At 40.3% G+C, this 19538-nt stretch overlaps 3 protein-coding genes across 3 annotated transcripts in view; 1 reads left to right on the top strand and 2 right to left on the bottom strand.

Annotated features, from left to right (window-relative positions):
• The window catches only part of LOC134676431 (U4/U6.U5 small nuclear ribonucleoprotein 27 kDa protein), a 282614-nt gene that overhangs the window by 120782 nt on the left and 142294 nt on the right, over positions 1–19538 (bottom strand). The gene's annotated exons all lie outside the window — the stretch shown is intronic.
• Positions 1–19538, bottom strand: part of LOC134676438 (zinc finger protein 808-like) — a 359726-nt gene that overhangs the window by 290079 nt on the left and 50109 nt on the right. The gene's annotated exons all lie outside the window — the stretch shown is intronic.
• The window catches only part of LOC134676439 (protein hu-li tai shao), a 43262-nt gene that overhangs the window by 5080 nt on the left and 18644 nt on the right, over positions 1–19538 (top strand). Inside the window, exons 6-15 of the mRNA XM_063534834.1 lie at positions 496–716; positions 1148–1285; positions 2508–2602; positions 4729–4849; positions 8580–8603; positions 13157–13267; positions 13858–13989; positions 15232–15391; positions 16764–16856; positions 18913–18984. Of these exons, the coding sequence (XP_063390904.1) occupies positions 496–716; positions 1148–1285; positions 2508–2602; positions 4729–4849; positions 8580–8603; positions 13157–13267; positions 13858–13989; positions 15232–15391; positions 16764–16856; positions 18913–18984 (1167 nt within the window). The remainder of the gene's footprint in view (positions 1–495; positions 717–1147; positions 1286–2507; positions 2603–4728; positions 4850–8579; positions 8604–13156; positions 13268–13857; positions 13990–15231; positions 15392–16763; positions 16857–18912; positions 18985–19538) is intronic.

The following is a 19538-nucleotide window of genomic DNA, read 5'->3' as shown; positions in this document are numbered from 1 at the left end:
GCTCCCTATCCCACGAGGCTGCGCTATTGGGACCCCCGGCCTACCACAGCGTGCCGCCCGGTAACTATCACTGCTGTACCCTACCCGATAAGATGATACACCACCTCCAACCTCACCAGGCGTGGCTCACTCCGCGGTTTTGGTCACTCTGCTATAGGTAGCTAAAACTCCATCAGTTCGACCCCAATTTTGGGGTTTGCCATAAGCCGCACGTAGCGCTGTCGCCACCTAGCGGCGATATCTGTGCTGATCATGACAGACGCGTTTTCTTACAGAGTGAGTCTTCTGTACCTAGTACTATTATTTATTCTGTGACCTCACTTTTTACAGATTATCGAAGGGTGGTATTCCACCTAACCAATTCCTTTGTCCAATGTCATCGTATCTCATGCACTCTCTCATTAAGCAATATATGAGACGCAATACACGTTCGACAGATGGAACACCACCCTAAACTATGACTATGAACAAATTATCTAACATCATACTTTCCAGGTCTCTTGGACAACGAGGAGCACGAGAAAATGGTACGCGCCCTGGGACCCTCGGCCAAGGTGCTCATGCTGAGCGGCGCCGGTGCCCTTTGCTGCGGAGCGTCACTCGAGGAGGCCTTCCACCACGCCAGGCAGCTGACTGCCGCTTGCGAGGTCCAGCTGCGCCTGGCAGCTGTTCCTCAGGATGATCTGCATCTGCTGGATGAAGAGACTAGGCATAAGGTGAGGACTGGACATTAGGTGTCTATTGAAGAGGCCTTCCACCACGCCAGGCAGCTGACTGCCGCTTGTGAGGTCCAGCTGCGCCTGGCAGCTGTTCCGCAAGGTGAGCGCCCCAAGTGTCCCCGACGCCTTTTCCTGCGGAGAGGGCTGATTGTACACTGTACAGTGACAGAGTGGGGCCAAGAACGTCGAATAGGGTAATATACTGTTATTAAAATAAATTATTAAACACCATGCATGATATAAAGCACCACATAATTATTAGAAAACACAGATAGGAGTTATTTTTATAGAAATATAAAAAGTGGGTGAGTTGACCTTGACGTCACGATGTAATGTTTCTTATAAATTGCATCGTTTTGACAGTTCTAAAAAAGTAACAGACTTGACTAGTAGGAAAATACAAACTGTAGCAACCGGTATTGTTTCAGATCTACACGCAGTCCCGGGCGGCGCCGGCGGGCGACGCCAAGTGGCGCGTGGGCGGCGAGGAGTTCGAGGCGCTCATGCGCATGCTCGACAACGCCGGCTTCCGCACCGGCTACATCTACCGCCACCCGCTCATCAAGGTCAGTACCGTCTTTACCATAAGGGCAGTACCGTGTTTACCACAAGGGAACATCCATTAATTACGTCACACGAATTACTAGGTTTTTTGACCCCTCCCCCCCTCCTTGTCACACTTGGTCACATTTTGCAAATCCCTCCCCACCGGTGTGACGTCACATTTTAAGCAATTTTATTTTTAACGAAATCGGCAATACTAACTCGGCATTATTTTTTTAATAAAAAAATATTTTTGATAAAAGAAATATTAGTAATTTCATAACACAAAACCAATTAGGAACGAAAATTACCTACTTCCAATACCTCATTATTTAAATGTACAGTGAATAAAAAAATATAGTTAAAATGACGTCACAATGTTTGTGGCTCCCCCCTCCCCCATGTCACAACATGTCACATTTTCTTGACCCCCTCCCACTCCCTAAACGTGTGACGTAATTAATGGATGACCCCCAAGGGCAATACCGTGTTTACCACAAGGGCAGTACCGTGTTTACCCCAAGGGCAGTACCGTGTTTACCACAAGGGCAGTACCCTGTTTACCACAAGGGCACACGGGGCCGCGCCCAGGGCCAGGCGTGACTCAATTTGCTACAGGTAGCTCATAATTAGTACATTATTGTCGAGGCTCGGAAGTAGCTACTTGCAGGCTGAGGATTCGTTTTAAACGGACGACCTTGGGAGTCCGTTTAATTGAATCCGAAGCCAGCAAGTAGCCTTCCAGCCGAGTCATATATAGTGCTTTTCTCAAAAATGGTGTAAGAAATATAAATATCATAGAAATATTTTACAAAAACAACGGTCTTACGTATATGTTTTCACAGAAAAAAGTAGAAACAATTGAAAAAAAAATAGCTTTGGCGCCTTTTTATTTTTTTAATAAAAAAGTAGAAGTGTATTTTTCTGCCGAAAATACGCCAACCTATTTGAGACAGCTAAATAGTCGCGGTACTAATCATCTGTTTGGCTGTTTAATGGGCCTTCATTTGATATGGCCATTTCAACTTTTAAAAAGTTTGGAACTCGACAAATAATGGAATTTGTATGCAACATTGCAGTCCCAAAATCGAGACTGCAATGTTTTTAACTTTTTAATTTTTGACTGACCATAAACTACGCGCTTCGCGACCTATTTTTTAGACGGCAAAGTCGACTTTGCCGTCCATTTTTGAGAAAAATAATTTTATTGGAAGGTAAAATTTTTATATTTATTTATATTTCCAGAACGAGGTTCCGAAACCCAAGAACGACGTGGAAGTGCCGCCGGCGGTCTCCTCCCTGGGGTACCTGCTTGAAGAAGAGGAGCTCTACCGACAAGGGTATGCTGCTTTTGGAGTTCCGTAGCCAAAATGACATTGAGGACCTTTAAGGTTCCGTCACACAGGCGCGTGAGCGGGGCGCGCCGCTTTTTCATATAAAATGCTCACGACGCGCTCAGGCACCGCCGTATGTCACACTTTGAATGACTATAGTTCGTTTTTTTAGCATCAGAAATAAGGTAAACAATCTTGATGTGTCTTTTAATTGAAAAACACATTTAAAAAATAAGTTACGGCAAATATGTAACAATTATGAATCTAATACGATCATTTATATTCTTCTGCTTTCATAAGTAATAGTTATTGATTTTTAAAAATCGTTTTTCAATTAAAAGACGTGTCAAGATCGCTTACCTTCTTGCAAGTTCTTTCTAATGCTAAAAAAACGAACTATATAACTCAGGAACTGTATTATAAGATGCCTATTAGGTATTACTGAATCGCAATTAAAAAGGGATTGAGATAGCTGTCAATCCATATTGATTTTGACGTAAGTGTATGGAAATCTGTTATTTCTAATCCCTTTCTGATCGCGGCATGATAATATATTAATAAAAAAAAATGTTTTACGTGTGGGGCTACTTAGTGTAATTATATTTATAAGAAAGCAAACGTATAGCGTTTTAGGTTATAGCGGCAACAGAAATACATCATCATTGAAAATATCAACAGCTATCACGGTTGATGAGATTCAGCCTGAAGACAGACAGACAGACGGACAGTGGAGTCGTAGGAATAAGGTCCCGTTTTTATCCTTTGGGCACGGAACCATAAAAAAACCAAAGAATTCGAACATACCTTTACCTATTTTAGGTATTCAGTGTGTCAACTTTTCGTTTTTTTAACCATAGAGTAATAACTCCATAGAGTAATAAGGGGTCATCCATTAATTACGTCACACCAATTTCTAGGTTTTTTGATCCCCCCCCCTTGTCACATTTGGCAAACCCCTCCCCCCCTAGTGTGACGTCACATTTTTTCTACGAAATCGCCAAATCGAATTAAGTAAGTACCTAAGTATTATTAATATTTTATCAAAATATTTTTGACGATATAAATATTAGTAATTTTATAACCCAAAACTGCTTAGGAAAGAAAATTAAACGATTAAAAAACTATTTTCGTTTTAAAAACTTGTTATTTAAATGTACAGCGAACTAAATAATTTAAATAAATTTTCGGTTACTGATGAAGTTAAAGTGACGTCACAAAGTTTGTGTCTCCCCCCTCCCCCATGTCACAATATGTCACATTTTCTTGACCCCCTCCCTCCCCCTAAACGTGTGATGTAATTAATGGATGACCCCTAAGCAAAGAAACAGTGGTAAGTCCATACATCAGTTTTCATAGATTCATTGATAAATTCCCGCTACATGGCGCTAGATGTCGTTTACGAAATAACGCGCGTTTTGGTAAAGGCTTGGCCACACACAGAGCGCGACGCAGCGCCGCGTCCGCGCCGCGTGATGCCGACGCGATGCCTGGTCAAACAGGGCGCGCGCCGATCGCGCCGGCCTCACGCTCTCAACACGCCCTCATCGCGCGCGTGAACGCGGCGCGGCCGCGCGGGAACGCGGCGCACCGCTCGCTGCCTAACGTCCGATCCTACTGATGTGACCTTGCGCGACGCGGCGGGCCGCCGCGTTCGCTCGGCGCAGCGCTGCGCACGCGCCGCGCGGACGCAAGGGGCCGCGCGGCGCGGGGCGCGACAGAAGCGGGGCGTGATGCCGGCGGGACGCAGTCTGTTTGACGTCGGTAACCTGTTAGCATGTGCCGCGGTCGCGCGGCGTGGACGCGGCGCGGACGCGGCGCTGCGTCGCGCTCTGTATGTGGCCAAGCCTTAAGAAAACAGATGTATGGAGTTACCACTCTTTCTTTACTTATATTACTCTATGTCTTAACCCATGGTATAATAATATACTCCGCCTGGTACTCTCTTCCCGTCTTTTCGTGGTCACGTGACTGACACATGCCTACGTCATCATGCGACAGCGCTATATGATAATATGCGATAGCGCTATGTATAGCGGCAATGTTATTGTGACGTAGGCTTGTGTCACTCTGGGAAGAGAAGACCATGTTTTATTAGACTATGGTCTTAACCTAAAATGAATATTGATTCACAGCATCTGGAAGAAGGGCAGCGGCAAGGTCGGCGAGCGCACCCGCTGGCTCAACTCTCCCAACGTCTACCAGAAGGTCGAGGTCCTGGAGACAGGCACCAACGACCCCAAGAAGATCACCAAGGTAGAATACCTCCGCGTCGAGGCTGAGTAGTCTCACTACTACACACTTCTGGGGCCCTGGTAACGGAGCCAACCTTTTAAAAGCAAATGGCTACAGTTTTAGATACATAATAATAGAGGATAATCACAAAAAGCGAATAGGTACAGTTTTGAAATACACATCAATGTGGAGTGACCTTGAAAGTGCGGGTCGTTGACCGCACGCGCCGGCAAACAACGCTAGGGTTGGCTACGCTTAGATTTTGTTCGAGTCGAAAACATTTTAAATCAAAAATTTAAACAGTACATTAGTGTAGGTGTATTATTCTGTACCTGTTGCATATGCAACTCCTCTAAAGTCTACCAGGAGGTCGAGGTCCTGGAGACGGGCACCAACGACCCCAAGAAGATCACCAAGGTAGAATACCTCCGCGTCGAGGCCGAGTAGTCTCGCTACCACACACTTCTGGGGCCCTGGTAACGGAGCCAACCTTTAAAGCAAAGGCTACAGTTTTCGATACATAATTATAGAGAATAATCACTAAAAGCGAATAGGTACAGTTTTGAAATACAAATCAATGTGGAGTGACCTTGAAAGTGCGGTTCGTTGACCGCACGCGCCGGCAAACAACGCTAGGGTTGGCTACGCTTAGACTTTGTTCGGGTAGAAAACATTTTTGATCAAACATTTAAACAGTATATTAGTGTAGGTGCATTAATCTGTACCTATAGCATATGCAACTCCTCTAAAGTCTACCAGAAGGTCGAGGTCCTGGAGACAGGCACCAACGACCCCAAGAAGATCACCAAGGTAGAATACCTCCGCGTTGAGGCCGAGTAGGCTCGCTATCACACACTTCTGGGGCCCTGGTAACGGAGCCAACCTTTTAAAAGCAAATGGCTACAGTTTTAGATACATAATAATAGAGAATAATCACAAAAAGCGAATAGGTACAGTTTTGAAATACACATCAATGTGGAGTGACCTTGAAAGTGAGGGTCGTTGACCGCACGCGCCGGCTAACAACGCTAGGGTTGGCTACGCTTAGATTTTGTTCGGGTCGAAAACATTTTTGATCAAATATTTAAACAGTACATTAGTGTAGGTGTATTATTCTGTACCTGTTGCATATGCAACTCCTCTTAAGTCTACCAGAAGGTCGAGGTCCTGGAGACAGGCACCAACGACCCCAAGAAGATCACCAAGGTAGAATACCTCCGCGTCGAGGCCGAGTAGGCTCGCTACCATACACTTCTGGGGCCCTGGTAACGGAGCCAACCTTTTAAAAGCAAACGGCTACAGTTTTAGATACATAATAATAGAGAATAATCACAAAAAGCGAATAGGTACAGTTTTGAAATACACATCAATGTGGAGTGACCTTGAAAGTGCGGGTCGTTGACCGCACGCGCCGGCAAACAACGCTAGGGTTGGCTACACTTAGGGCCAACCACAATTAACGGACTGATTAACGTCAATCAGCAGAGAACTATGAAACTTTCCATACAATAAATTTTCACTGAATTCGCTCCTGTTATCGGGCCCTACAAGTATATTCGTAATCACTCCTAAAAGCCGTGGGTTTAAAAGCTGTTACGATCCTATAAAATCGAGTTTCATACAAAATGGCTATAATATTCTATATGGTCACTTTCCGTCACTTTGCCTTTCTTTAAAATTAAGTGTCTAGAATTTGGATAAGATTCTGGAATGTCAAATCGTCCAACTTCCAATGTGGAACTGAATAAAACAAGACACAGTCGTCAAAAAACATCTGAACCCACTTCAACCTTGGGTTGTTCCGACGATAGAGGCAGACCAAGAAAAGTCTGCAGCGATTTCGATAGGCCACGCAGGGCAAGTGTTATTTATACGTCATAATGTCATTGACGTTTGACGTTTAAAATAACACTTGAACTGTGTGGGTTATCAAGATCGCTGCAGACTTTTCTTCGTCTAACTCTATCTATTAGCAGCGCTATCGGCGAAAAATACTCGTCAAACATATTATTTTATAATTTGACGTACCATGTAGAATCTGGCAATAAAGAGTAGAAATTAAAAAAAGAGGCAACACTGTAGTGTCGTCCCTTTCAAATCAATTAATATAAGAGAACGGGACGACACTACAGTGTTGCCACTTTTTAATTTCTCCTCTTTTTGTCAGGCTGTAGAAATACGCAAAATGTACGGTTTTCCAGAATTAAGGCACCAGATGTCTATTAGTTACGCTTTAGGAATAGTCTCGGTCTATTTAGAATTTTGGGCACCCTAATAGCCAAGGAGTAAATTATAGTGTTATGGAAAATTTTATATTTATGGCATAGATTATTTTGTAAATTTTGAATTTATATCGCTTTTGTGTGGTGAGTAATATATTGATATTGTTGGATATTCGATTAAAAAAATGTCTTTGGCTTAAAAAATATAACTAGATAACTACCTACTACAAAGTCATCATCATCACAGTCCAATCATATAATGTTTTAAGATGTTTAGAAATACGTAATTTTATTACTTCTACTGTCACAACTACGGTGACTATTAAGCTTACTTTTTCTAGGACATTCCAAGTTTTTATTTTTACTATTTTTATTATATTTTATACTTTCTCTTTATTACGGGGCTGGGGTTGTGCTTTTCTTTTAAATGTAGTTGTTTAGTGCCTATTTCTACATATTTTGTATTTTTATTTAATCTATAGTTGTCAATGTCATAGAAATAGGAAATAAAGAGAAATGTTGTCCTTCTTACGGCCACTTGCACCATGCACTAACCCAGGGTTAACTGGTTAAACCATGGAGCTACCATGATTACCAGTACAATTTGACACTTGGTTAACGGTTTAACCGATTAACCCCTGGTTAGTGGAATGGTGCAAGTGGGCCTTAATATTCTACATTCCCTGTAATACAGACAGTTAATATTTATTTATTGAATAAATAAATAATAATTCCACAGTAATGGCAGAATCGCTCAAAATGGCTCAAAAATCTTTGCTAAAAAGTTTTTTGACGTTTGCAATTTTTATTCAATAATAATCATCGAAATGATTTTAGTTAACTAGAGAGATATTTTAATCAGATATTAATATATTTAACGTGTTTTATTATAGTCATTATAATGCTTATTGCTATTGTGTGTATGATTTGAGGTTTTTTCTAAAAAGGATATCCCGATTTTATGCAAGGCCTTTGGTCACCCTATTTATTATAATAGGGTTGTCATCAAAGGAAAAATAAATGCTAGAGTGGTACTTCTTTTTGTAAACTTATATATGATTCGGTACAAATGGTACAATAGTAGAAAATCACATTCAGTACAACTTTTTTTAATGATGTGTAATTAGTAATTTCACTTTTAATAGCAAATAGTGTTTATTACGTTTTTATTGATAACTATAAATTTATTGTTCATTTTAGCAACAAAATAAGGATGTTGAAATACTATCTTTTTTTTTGCAATCACTTATACAATCTGAGAAGTGTTCACATTTAATTTAATTTATTGTTGTATCTCCAAAAAAACCTTGTTTGGTATAAATCGGGATATACCGTACTTCGCTTCACATATAATTATGCTTATAGAGTTATGTTTACAAATGAATAAAATATACGAAAAAATAATGTTTCACTGGCTTCTCTCACTCGTGAAATGCTTTTGAGATGTTTTTTATAACTGTTTTTTTTAATAATATTGTTTTTTTTATAATACAATTAATCGTTGTGACTAATGTAATAATGTTTTGCAGTGGGTCGACGCTAACAACGAAGAGGTAATACTTATGTCCGATTTTTTTTACTTTTTAAACACTTTTTTTTTCTAAATACTTTTTTGCTGCACGTAACGCTAAAGTTAAGGGAGCTTGGTTACGGGGCTTTTTAAAGCATTTTTGCAGGTTAACGTTATTATTATAAGTTAATTATAAGTTTTATGGGGAATATTATGAAGAAATCCAATAAATTCTATTCTTATTTTTATATCACATATACTAAAATTACAATTCTGCAGTTCTATGGTTTTTGTACTAAAATGTGACGTTCCACCGTTTAGTAAAATGTCACTATTTGTGACGTTCCACGGGAAAAGGTACCTTATGGCGGTCGGCGCTTACGCTATTATTAACGACGCCCCAATACGAATGCGGTGCTACGTGACGTAAGCGCCGACCGCCATAAGGTACCTTTTCCCGTGGAACGTCACAAATAGTGACATTTTACTAAATTAGTGTCAAAACGTTGAAACTCTTTAGTTTTAAACAATACCTACCCTTTTGCTTGTGATATATTTGTCAGCATATCAAAATATTTATAATAATGTCTGTTACGGTGAATGTGCAAATATAGATTCGCATCAAGATAAGTCTGCAGCGGATTTGATAGCCCACGCAGTGTAAGTGTTATTTACAGAGCTCGGCAGGGGTGAGCCATTTTGACGTCACTTATGTCAAGTGTAGATATTAATATAGATACACCTTAGAAACAAATATTAAAATCAAACTTTATTAATTATAATTAAACTAAAATGACAATGCCTTATGTACAAATAAACTTTAATAGTAGCATATGGATAGATATACATTTTATTTGTTTACACCTCTTCAAATAATGTGTATATCCATCCAAAATAAAAAAAGCTTGCTATAAAATTCATTGGTTTTAATGGCGACGTAAAGATCGTAGCGGAATGGCAGCCAAAATAAAATAATTTCTTTAGTTATTTAATTACATTCGACGACCGGTCTGGCCTAGTGGGTAGTGACCCTGCCTGCGAAGCCGATGGCCCTGGGTTCGAATCCCAGTAAGGGCATTTATTTGTATGATGATACAGATATTTGTTCCTGAGTCATGGGTGTGTTCTATGTATTTAAGTATTTGTATATTATATATATCGTTGTCTGAGTACCCACAACACAAGCCTTCTTGAGCTTACCGTGGGACTTTGTCAATCTGTGTAAGAATGTCCTATAATATTTATTTATTTATTTATTATATTACACCACATATACTATCGAATGACAAGGCATGTCCATGTTGTGCAAACTCTGAAAACAGCTCACCCCCGCCGAGCTCTGGTTATTTAACGTCATAATTTCATACAAGTTTGACATTTAAAATGAGAACTGCTGCCGCTGCGTGGGCTATCAAAGTCGCTGCAGACTTTTCACGGTCATACTCTAGGAAATTTTTCACTATAAATATAAATGAAAACTGCTTAATATTTCCGTTTTTAAGATGAGAATGAGAATATTCTTCTTCTTCCTCGCGTTATCCCGGCATTTCGCCACGGCTCATGAGAGCCTGGGGTCCGCTTGACAACTAATCCCATGATTTGACGTAGGCACTAGTTTTTACGAAAGCGACTGAGAATGAGAATATTATGATAAAAAAAAAGCTGACTTGAAATACGCGAGTGACCCGTTTTTTAATATATTTAAAATAAAACTGGTTAAGTGCGTGTAAAAGTATTTAGAAAAAAATATTTTCTATTTGTTTTCCGGGTACTTTCTTTCTCTTTCTGTCACTCGGTTTATTTTCTTCATCTCGCTTTTTCTAACACGTTGGTCGTCGATTCTGGGCATCGTATGGTTTATCTACATATTATTATTGTATGTGTGTCTGTCTGGTTCTGTTTTAGGGATTTTTCAGCAATGGTTCTATATTTTAATATTTTAAACCGACTTCTAAAGTCGGACCAAGATAACTCTGCATTTTCAATGAGAAAGTGTGGCAATGTCTTTATTCATGTAAAATTTCCATGAAAATAGAATAAATAGATGTTTAATATCACACATCCTCATTTTGTTATATTCAATACGGCGCAGAGTTAGCTTAGACGGACGCTAGCTAACTAAATTATAGAGCAGGGGTCGCCAACAGGCGGCCCGCGAACTTCTCGCTTGCGGCCCGCTAGCCTCCCTAACTATTTTCTATTTAATATTGACAAACGACAATGTCTGCTAAAGTCACAAATATTACCAAAGTGCGGCCCGCGTCAACTTCGTTAACTATTATGTGGCCCTTGGCTGCTAAAAGGTTGCCGACCGCTGGTATAGAGGTACATTCAGGGGTCGGAAACCGGTATTTGCTCCATACAAAAATACCGGTATTATTACGTTCGTTTTCGTTCTTTGGTTTATTATTTCATTTTTAATGGGACCACCTAACAATACAAAGTTGTTACCTAAATACATGATTCAGTGCTACGTAAAGAGCATACAATAATTCGAAATATTGGGGTTTAAAAAAAAATACCGGTTCCGAGCCCCGGTACATTATTTAATATATGGTTTTAGAAAAAAAAACTTTTTAAATACCTATCCAATGACATAGTGTCATATTAACCGTCAAATATTAGTACTACTGGTAGCATGTAGGTAATAGTTGTGCCCATGAAGGGTAATTTAAGTGTCAACGAAAGGGCACTAGTTATAATAATAATAATAATAAGCCCGCAGGGCAGCTTGTGGCGAGCTGTTGGGGAGTAACGACCCCACGGACCCGAGTGCTCCCGAGAGTCGGTCAGGGTCTCCGTCTCCGGCGTGTCTTCGTCGGTCGGAGTGGACCCCAAGGGGACCCGCAGGACTCTCAGCTCTGGCTTGCCTTCATTGGCCGTCCAGAGAGGAGTCGTTAGAGCTATATGCTCCAGGGGTGGAAGTGAAAGATGCATAAGACGCGAGTTGGCACAGTGGCTATTAACAGCCACTGGGTAGAAAGCGGCGCACACCTCTCGACACCCCTGAGCCGCTCACACCGATGTTGCTCCTGGTCGTCTTTACGACGGCAGTTTCAGGGGCCCATCTAGTCAGCGGCGAGTCACCGCCTGCCTCGATGACGGTGTTAACATTGTTATGGCAGGTGTCCGGACCTCTTTTACAATAGCCCAGTCTCATAGTCCACCCAAACTTCAATCCATAGACCGGTATACTGTTCTCTTTTTCTACAATAGTCCCAATGCCTGCTGAGACCGGTTCACGGGTGTCTATTGTTGCACCTGTGAACGGGTTCCAGCAGGCGTTCTACATGACATAAAAGCTCTCCAAGGGGCCTCTACGTGTTGGATCTGTGTCCCCACGCAAGCCTATCAAAAAACCGGGATTATAGGCCCGTGATATCCAAGGAGATACAAATAATAATAATAATAAATCATTTATTTCAAGTAAGTTACACTCATATCTTGGTTAGTAAAAAATATTCTAAAATATTCTAAAATAATGTATTAGTACAGTACTTAAAAACTACTTAAAAGTACTAAAAGTAGTACTAAAAGTACTTAGTTATGATTTTTTGTATTTCCCAACTCTAAGAAATAAATAAATAGGTGTACATTTATATAAGAACCAGATTAGACTAATAAAACTATACGATATATATCCTAACATTATTATTATATTTAAAGCTTGTACTAAGTTATCAAAAATATATCAACAGCATTTCATATTACCCTGGTATCACATCGAGTTTGTACAGTGTAGAGAAACAAAAAAGGTTACATTGGTAAAAGTGTTGCCACTTGAATCCTCTCCTTGCACGCCCTTTTCCTGTTTTTTTTTATTGATTTTGCACGTTTTGATTTAACACCTACTATGAAATTGCTTCTTTACGAAAATTTATTTTTTAACCCACAATAGGGAGAAAACCGGTTATTATATAAACCGGTTAAAAATAATTCGTTGTACAAACACTTTTACACTTAGCTGGGTTTTGCTTTTACACATATTGTTACATATTTATGTTACGCTAAAGCGAATCCCGAGCGGGATAAAAAAAGTAATGTTGCTATACGATTTCTCGAGTTACGTATCTTTCTTAAAGTCAATCTTACTCAAAAACAATACGAAAAAGGAATTTACACAAATTCATGAACAATGTGGAATTGTCTATTTAATTATTAAGAAATATTTATAAATGGTAATGTGGGTATATATTTATGTAATTATATTTGCTTTTTTAACCGTCATTTTTATTCAAAAACGGGATCTTTCATTTTCTTGCTTTAGTTTTCTTTATGAAGTTGGATGATAATCACATAGTATATTATAATTTACTTCTATTCATGTTTTCTTCCATGCATGATTGTCTTTGCACGATATCTGACGATTTTTATTTAAAAAATACTGTACATGCTCGATGTAACCAGGTAAAAAAGAGAATTTTGAGCCATTATTTTTATTTACCACACAAATTATATTTGCACACTTTTATTTCTCAGTATATATCCTGTCCTTAACCTTTTTTTTATGGCTGGCAACATTTTTACTCATGACTTTTTTCTTTTCCCTCACTCGCGTTACCGTCGACCTGAATTGGACCTTGTGGCGTACGGCAGTGGGTGCAAGATGGCTCGCCCGCGCACTCGAGCACGCCCGTCAAAATTGACACCCTACAGTTTGTGCCTAAGAACACCAACCCTAAGGAGTTCAAGGCACTCCAGCAGCAGGTATGTTTCATTTTTAATTATTATATTATTGAAATGTCTAAGAGAAAGTGCTTAACCGGTTCGACATGAAGTAAACCGGTTTTAAAAAGTTTGGTCTGTAAAAAAATAAGTTATGCTTTCAACTAGGGAACAAATCAAATTATTTTATTAAATTTTTTTTGATTTGTTTTAATTACCTAGTCACACTACTATATAATATATAAATTATACACTGAAACCGATGTCACATAGTAAAGAAAAAATTACCAAGCCCTCCGATGGTCAGTTTTTCTTTAGTATATGACATCTATTTCAGTGTATAATATATGCAGTCTTGAATATTTACAAGTATAGACAGAGTTTTGTGATTTATAGAAAATGAGTAAATAAATATTTATTTAAATGTATTGATTCATTAATACATAGTTATTTTATATTCATATTATAAGCATTCACTACTATGTTCAGGTACATTAAAAAGTAGAAATTGTTTTTCATCCTTTAAATATTAACAAAAAACCGGTTTCGTACTTAGCTGAGCGATATATCCTTAATGAGTAATGTATTTAATAAATATATCAACTAATTAAAATAATAACGGACATTACCAGATCAAGGACAACCGCCGCGCGGATAAGATCAGCGCCGGACCTCAGTCTCATATCCTCGAGGGCGTCACTTGGGACGAGGCTAGTAAGCTGGTAGGCGAGGATGCCGTCAACACACACACCGGGGACCATGTGGTGAGTTACAAGCATAGAGGTACAATAATATAGAGAAGACACAGGGGAGGGGCCAAATGACCGAACGAGATACACTTATAGAACTTTCAGTAGGAGTAGCAGAGAAAGCGGTACTATTGCTTGTCCTTGTCACAGTCTCACTTTTTGTTTGTTCCCCACCTTTTTGTTAGTATGGGCTATGGTGGGCAACAAATAACCCGACCGAATTACGAAGATTGTTTTTGGTATATTGTCAGGAATGTCAAAACGTGTTTTTAATATTGTCGCATTGCGTATGTTTTGTCCCTCACGGAGGCACGCGCACACCACTTCTATAGGATGCTACTTCTATGGTTATAAGCCTTACAGTATGTTAACTTGTGTAGTTAACAGCGCCATCTATCTCACCTCTTACGTACTTTATCGAGCCTAGAATCCCTAGATGGCCTAATGATCTACATAAACGTACCTACTTAGTTCCCTGCAAAGTGCATAGGTGGCGCTGTAATTAGTTTTAATTATTTTAGGCTAGTTAATTTGTAATGTACTCATCCCACTTTCCCAATATACACCGTAAGAAGCACACGCTGTTTTGTCTCCAACTCCCTCAAGATCCTCCGACCTACGCCCACGTGCCAACACAGTAAGAAGAGAGACTGATTTGTACCTTCCAGAGGTGTTGCGAATATTCATATTCGTATCCGCAACCGCGGAACTTCCGCATTATTTTCGAAATCCGCATCCGCATAAAATCGATCCGGAGCTCTTGCGAATGCGGATGTCGAACAAGTCGGTACAGGAACGTCTTAGCGGCGGCGTAAGTGCTAAGTAATTTCGTCATATACCTATAACGAAATCGTCTAGAACCAGAAAAGTCGGAAAAGTCACCTATATTCTTGATCTATACTAAACGTTAGGTTTTTTTAAAAGTATAAATTGCTAAAATGTAATATTTGTCATTTTTTAAGTACCTAATCTTGATGTGATCTAATGTGAGCCTTTAAATATCTGCATCCGCATCCGCGGATGTCAAAAAATCTGCATTCGCAACATCCGGTACGCACGAGCGCGTTGCGCACCATAGGCCTGGCGTGACAAGCAATGAGAATCAAATATCTATTAATTTTCCTCCCTGTAATTACTGTTTTAACCACACGAGGATAATTACAGATTTCTGTAGGTTATTTATAAAGGTAGCTGCCACACGCGTCACGTCCCCGTGACCTTTTTGTGGCATGCCTTAACAACATGGTTTACCTTCAGGTCCTAATGGGAGCAGCGTCCAAGGGCATCATACAGCGCGGTCACCAGCATAACGCGACCGTGTACAGCGCGCCTTACGCGCGCAACCCGTTCGAACACGTCACGGACAGCGACATCGACGAATACAAGCGTCAGGTGGAGCGCCGCGCCCGCCCCGACTGTGAGTAAAATGTCGCAACAAGCTCCAACACAACGTGACCGGCGCAACCCGTTCGAGCATGTCAATGAATACCGCAGCCAACTCTAGCGCCGCGCCCGCCCCAACTGTGAGTGCTAAACCGGTTTAGGAGAAACCGATTACATATTAACGAAACCGGTTTTTATTCTTTTATCATAAGTGCTGAATGGAAAGCCATTATACCTGTATAGTTCTCCACGAAACAGGCGAGATTAATATACGGAGCGCGCATAAGCAGTAGGGGGCAGCACAGGACACCACTGTTTATTGGCGCGAAGTGTAAATGTCAAGTTTATGCTTCTAATATAGCCCACTAGATGGCAGAACCTACAATGCATAAGAAAACTTACGTGACTTGTATACATCACTTGCTTTGGCGTGATGTATCAATGTCACAGTCAATGAATAGTATATGTTTCCACAAGATGGCAGACCCTCTAAAGGGGCCCACTGATTAACAGTCCGCCGGACGGTATCGGCCTGTCAGTTGTTTGGAACTGTCAAAATTTTGTTCTACCTGACAGGCCGATACCGTCCGGCGGACTGTCAATCAGTGGACCCCTTAACGCGCAGACCCTCTGGCGGCGCCTATATGAACATACGTTCGTATATTATGGAAACTCATTGAGATAGATATCTTGGGACTGGCTTTACATGCAATAGTAATGAGGCATGACAGGGGCCAGTACAGCGGTGTGACACCGCTACCACGCGATTGGTTGATGAGTTCGCATCACGCGCGCGATTGGTTGATGAGTTACGCGCTATTGGTCGCAACTAGTTGCGTTAGACTGCACGATTGGCTGGAATTCGTGTAACACCGCTGAACTAGTAACCATTATTATAGTTCGTTTTTCTTAGCATTAGAAATAAGGTAAACGATCTTTTAATTGAAAAACACATTTTAAAAATAAGTTACGGCAAATATGTAACAATTATGAATATAATACGATCATTTATATTCTTCTGCTTTCATAAGTAATAGTTTTGGATTTTTAAAAAGCGTTTTTCAATTAAAAGACGTGTCAAGATCGCTTACTTTCTTGCAAGTTCTTTCTAATGCTAAAAAAACGAACTATAGTGCCCGTAAGGCGCGTTCTTAGATATCATGGTATAATAATATACTCCGCGGTACTCTCTTCCGACCACGTGACTGACACAAGCCTACGTCATCATGCGACAGCGCTATATAATAATATGCAATAGCGATATATAAAGTGGCAATGTTATTGTGACGTAGGCTTGTGGCACTCTGGGAAGAGAAGACCATGTTTTATTAAACTATGTTAGATATTATACTTCAATGTGGAAACTGACATTTGTTTGTCGTGACTTGTGCATCGCAATGTTTCAGACGACACGGACCTGTCGGAGTCGGAGGCGATCAGCGCCGCGCAGATCACGTCGCCTGCCAGCGCCACCGAGACCGAGGAGGAGTCGCGGGACGGTACTATATTATATGTTTTGTAACCGTTAGTCTCTCCCATAGCCCATTATCCAGTCCATCCAACTTTCAAATCTATAGCCCATGACCTTAGTTCCCATCGCAGCACAAAAGTGCTGCACTGCAATAGTCTTTGCACCTGGTGGGGACCATCTCTGGATGTATCACATTGTGCGTTCGGGGATGGTATCCGCCACGTGTATCCCTTGCTTTTAGATTAAAGTGTCTTAAAGGCCTTCTGCGCTGTTGGCTTCGACCCCACGTACGCTTCCCAAAGGTCCGGGACCCCATGGTTCCGAGATATGGAAAAGACATACCAATAATAATAATAAATCAGCTTATGTACGTTCCACTGCTGGGCACAGGCCTCATCTCATGCACGAGAGGGCTTGGGCTATAGTCCCCACGCCCTTAAATTGGCAACGGGACAGAGACATAACCTTTGCTTGTCTTTTTGCATTTTTTTTAAACAAGCAGTAGTACTATTGAGCTCCGAGGAGGTGTTAAAACTCACGACCTTCCATATTCTTTGCCAATTTAAGGGCTAGCCCAATGCGGATTGGGGACTTCACGTACACCTTTGAATTTCTTCGCAGATGTATTTTTTTTTAATAAATAAGTAATATATTATACTAGCGACCCGCCCCGGCTTACGAGTTAACAAATTTATACACCTAAACCTTCCTTGAATCACTCTATTGATAGGTGAAATCGGCGTGAAAATCCGTTCAGTAGTTTTTGAGTTTATCGCGAACATACAAACACACAAACAGACAGACGCGGCGGGGGACTTTAACAAAGAGGGGAGCAAATTTAAACAAGAAATTCTAGTTTATTTATATATAGGTATATATTTATGGAATGTCGGAAACGGCTCTAATGATTTCGATGAAATTTGCTATATGGGGGTTTTCGGGGGCAATAAATCGATCGCTAGGTCTTATCTATGGAAAACGCGCATTTTTAGGGTTCCGTACCCAAAGGGGTAAAACGGGACCCTATTACTAAGACTTCGCTGTCCGTCCGTCCGTCCGTCCATCGGTCCGTCTGTCACCAGGCTGTATCTCACGAACCGTGATAGCTAGACAGTTGAAATTTTCACAGATGATGTATTTCTGTTGCCGCTATAACAAAAAATACTAAAAACAGAATAAAATAAAGATTTAAATGGGGCTTCCATACAACAAACGTGATTTTTGACCAAAGTTAAGCAACGTCGGGAGTGGTCAGTACTTGGATGGGTGACCGTTTTTTTTGCTTTTTTTTTTTGTTTTTTTTTTGCTTTTTGGTACGGAACCCTTCGTGCGCGAGTCCGACTCGCACTTGCCCGGTTTTTTGAGTTCTTATATGTTTTCTGAGCAAAGCTCGGTATCCCATATATTAAGTGTAGTGATACGTTACTAGTTAGTATACATAATGCAGGATGAATATATTGTACATTGTCGAGCGTAGTACTGTGGGGCTCGCAGATTCCGAAGTCAGGACACGTACACGGCGACTGGAACACGCTGGCTGGCTCGCTGGCTGCAGGTTACCTCCAATTCCGCACCATTACCGGGGATGTGTAGGGTGTTCAATGATAACACATTTGTAGATTTAAAAGAAAACTTGGAGAGTGTTGGGAGGCTGGTGCCTCTGTGGATGCTTGCTGATGAGTCGTTGATGAGTGAGTGAGCACCCAGGGTGGGCGCGTATATATAGGCGCGCTCGGCGCGATCCCCACAGTAGGTACTCTAGGCCACGCCTACTCAAGGCGTGGGTGTTACGTGCAGAGTAAGTATTTTATTTATTGGACCAATCACAGTACAGCATTACAAATGTTTACATAATTAGGGAAAAAGGGAATATGATTTATTGGGGAACAATTTATACTTATAATTAAACACGTAACATAATAAAATGGTAAAATACACAAGTTAAAAATATAATTAAAATTAAATACACACAAAAGTAAAAGACAGAAATCATCACTATTTATTTACACGTTTTTAACCTAACTCTATTAAGACCTATTCGCGACAGTACATAATATATAAACTGTATAACTCTCGTTTTCCAGAGCACCGCGTCCTAAGAATAGAGACGAAGCAAGTGCCGGTGAGGAGTCAGCCAGAGGTCGTGTTGAGCGATGGTGAGTCTATACCCAATTCACTCACAATTGGATTGGCCAGTTGAAGTATAAGTTACAGATGGCGCCAGCATAAGTTTACCTGTCACCTTTAAGAAAAGTGTTCAATACGGGGTCCCTTTGTTTCCCATAAAGTTTTAAGTCATAATGTATTGTTTGTCATATTATCGTTAGTCATAAAACTGAAACCGTTAACTTTTCAGGATTTTCGTAAGGTTATTCTGTAGATAGGTTAGGTTAGTGAAAAGTTACGCGTTTCTGAGAAAAACCAATTATGACTTACGAAAATTCGGACAAACAATACATTATGACTTAAAACTATTTGGGAAACAATAGAGACCCGTTAAATACTTTTATTTTTGGGATCTTTATGACTTTGAACCAAACTAGAGACAGGTAAAACCTATGATGACGCCATCCATTCCATACAAACCTTTGGCAGTTACCAGTTTTAAAGTTGTTCACTCGTAATTATTCACCTAGTTTTTTTTTTATATTTTTACTATATGCAAGTTTTAGCAGCTTTTTCCAATTTTCAATCCGCAGGCAAAATGACA

This window comes from Cydia fagiglandana, chromosome 24 (assembly GCF_963556715.1).
Source record: "Cydia fagiglandana chromosome 24, ilCydFagi1.1, whole genome shotgun sequence".
NCBI classification, from domain to species: Eukaryota; Metazoa; Arthropoda; class Insecta; order Lepidoptera; family Tortricidae; genus Cydia; species Cydia fagiglandana.
The sequence above is the reverse complement of the archived record's forward strand: the minus strand, read 5'-3'. Positions and strand labels throughout refer to the sequence as shown.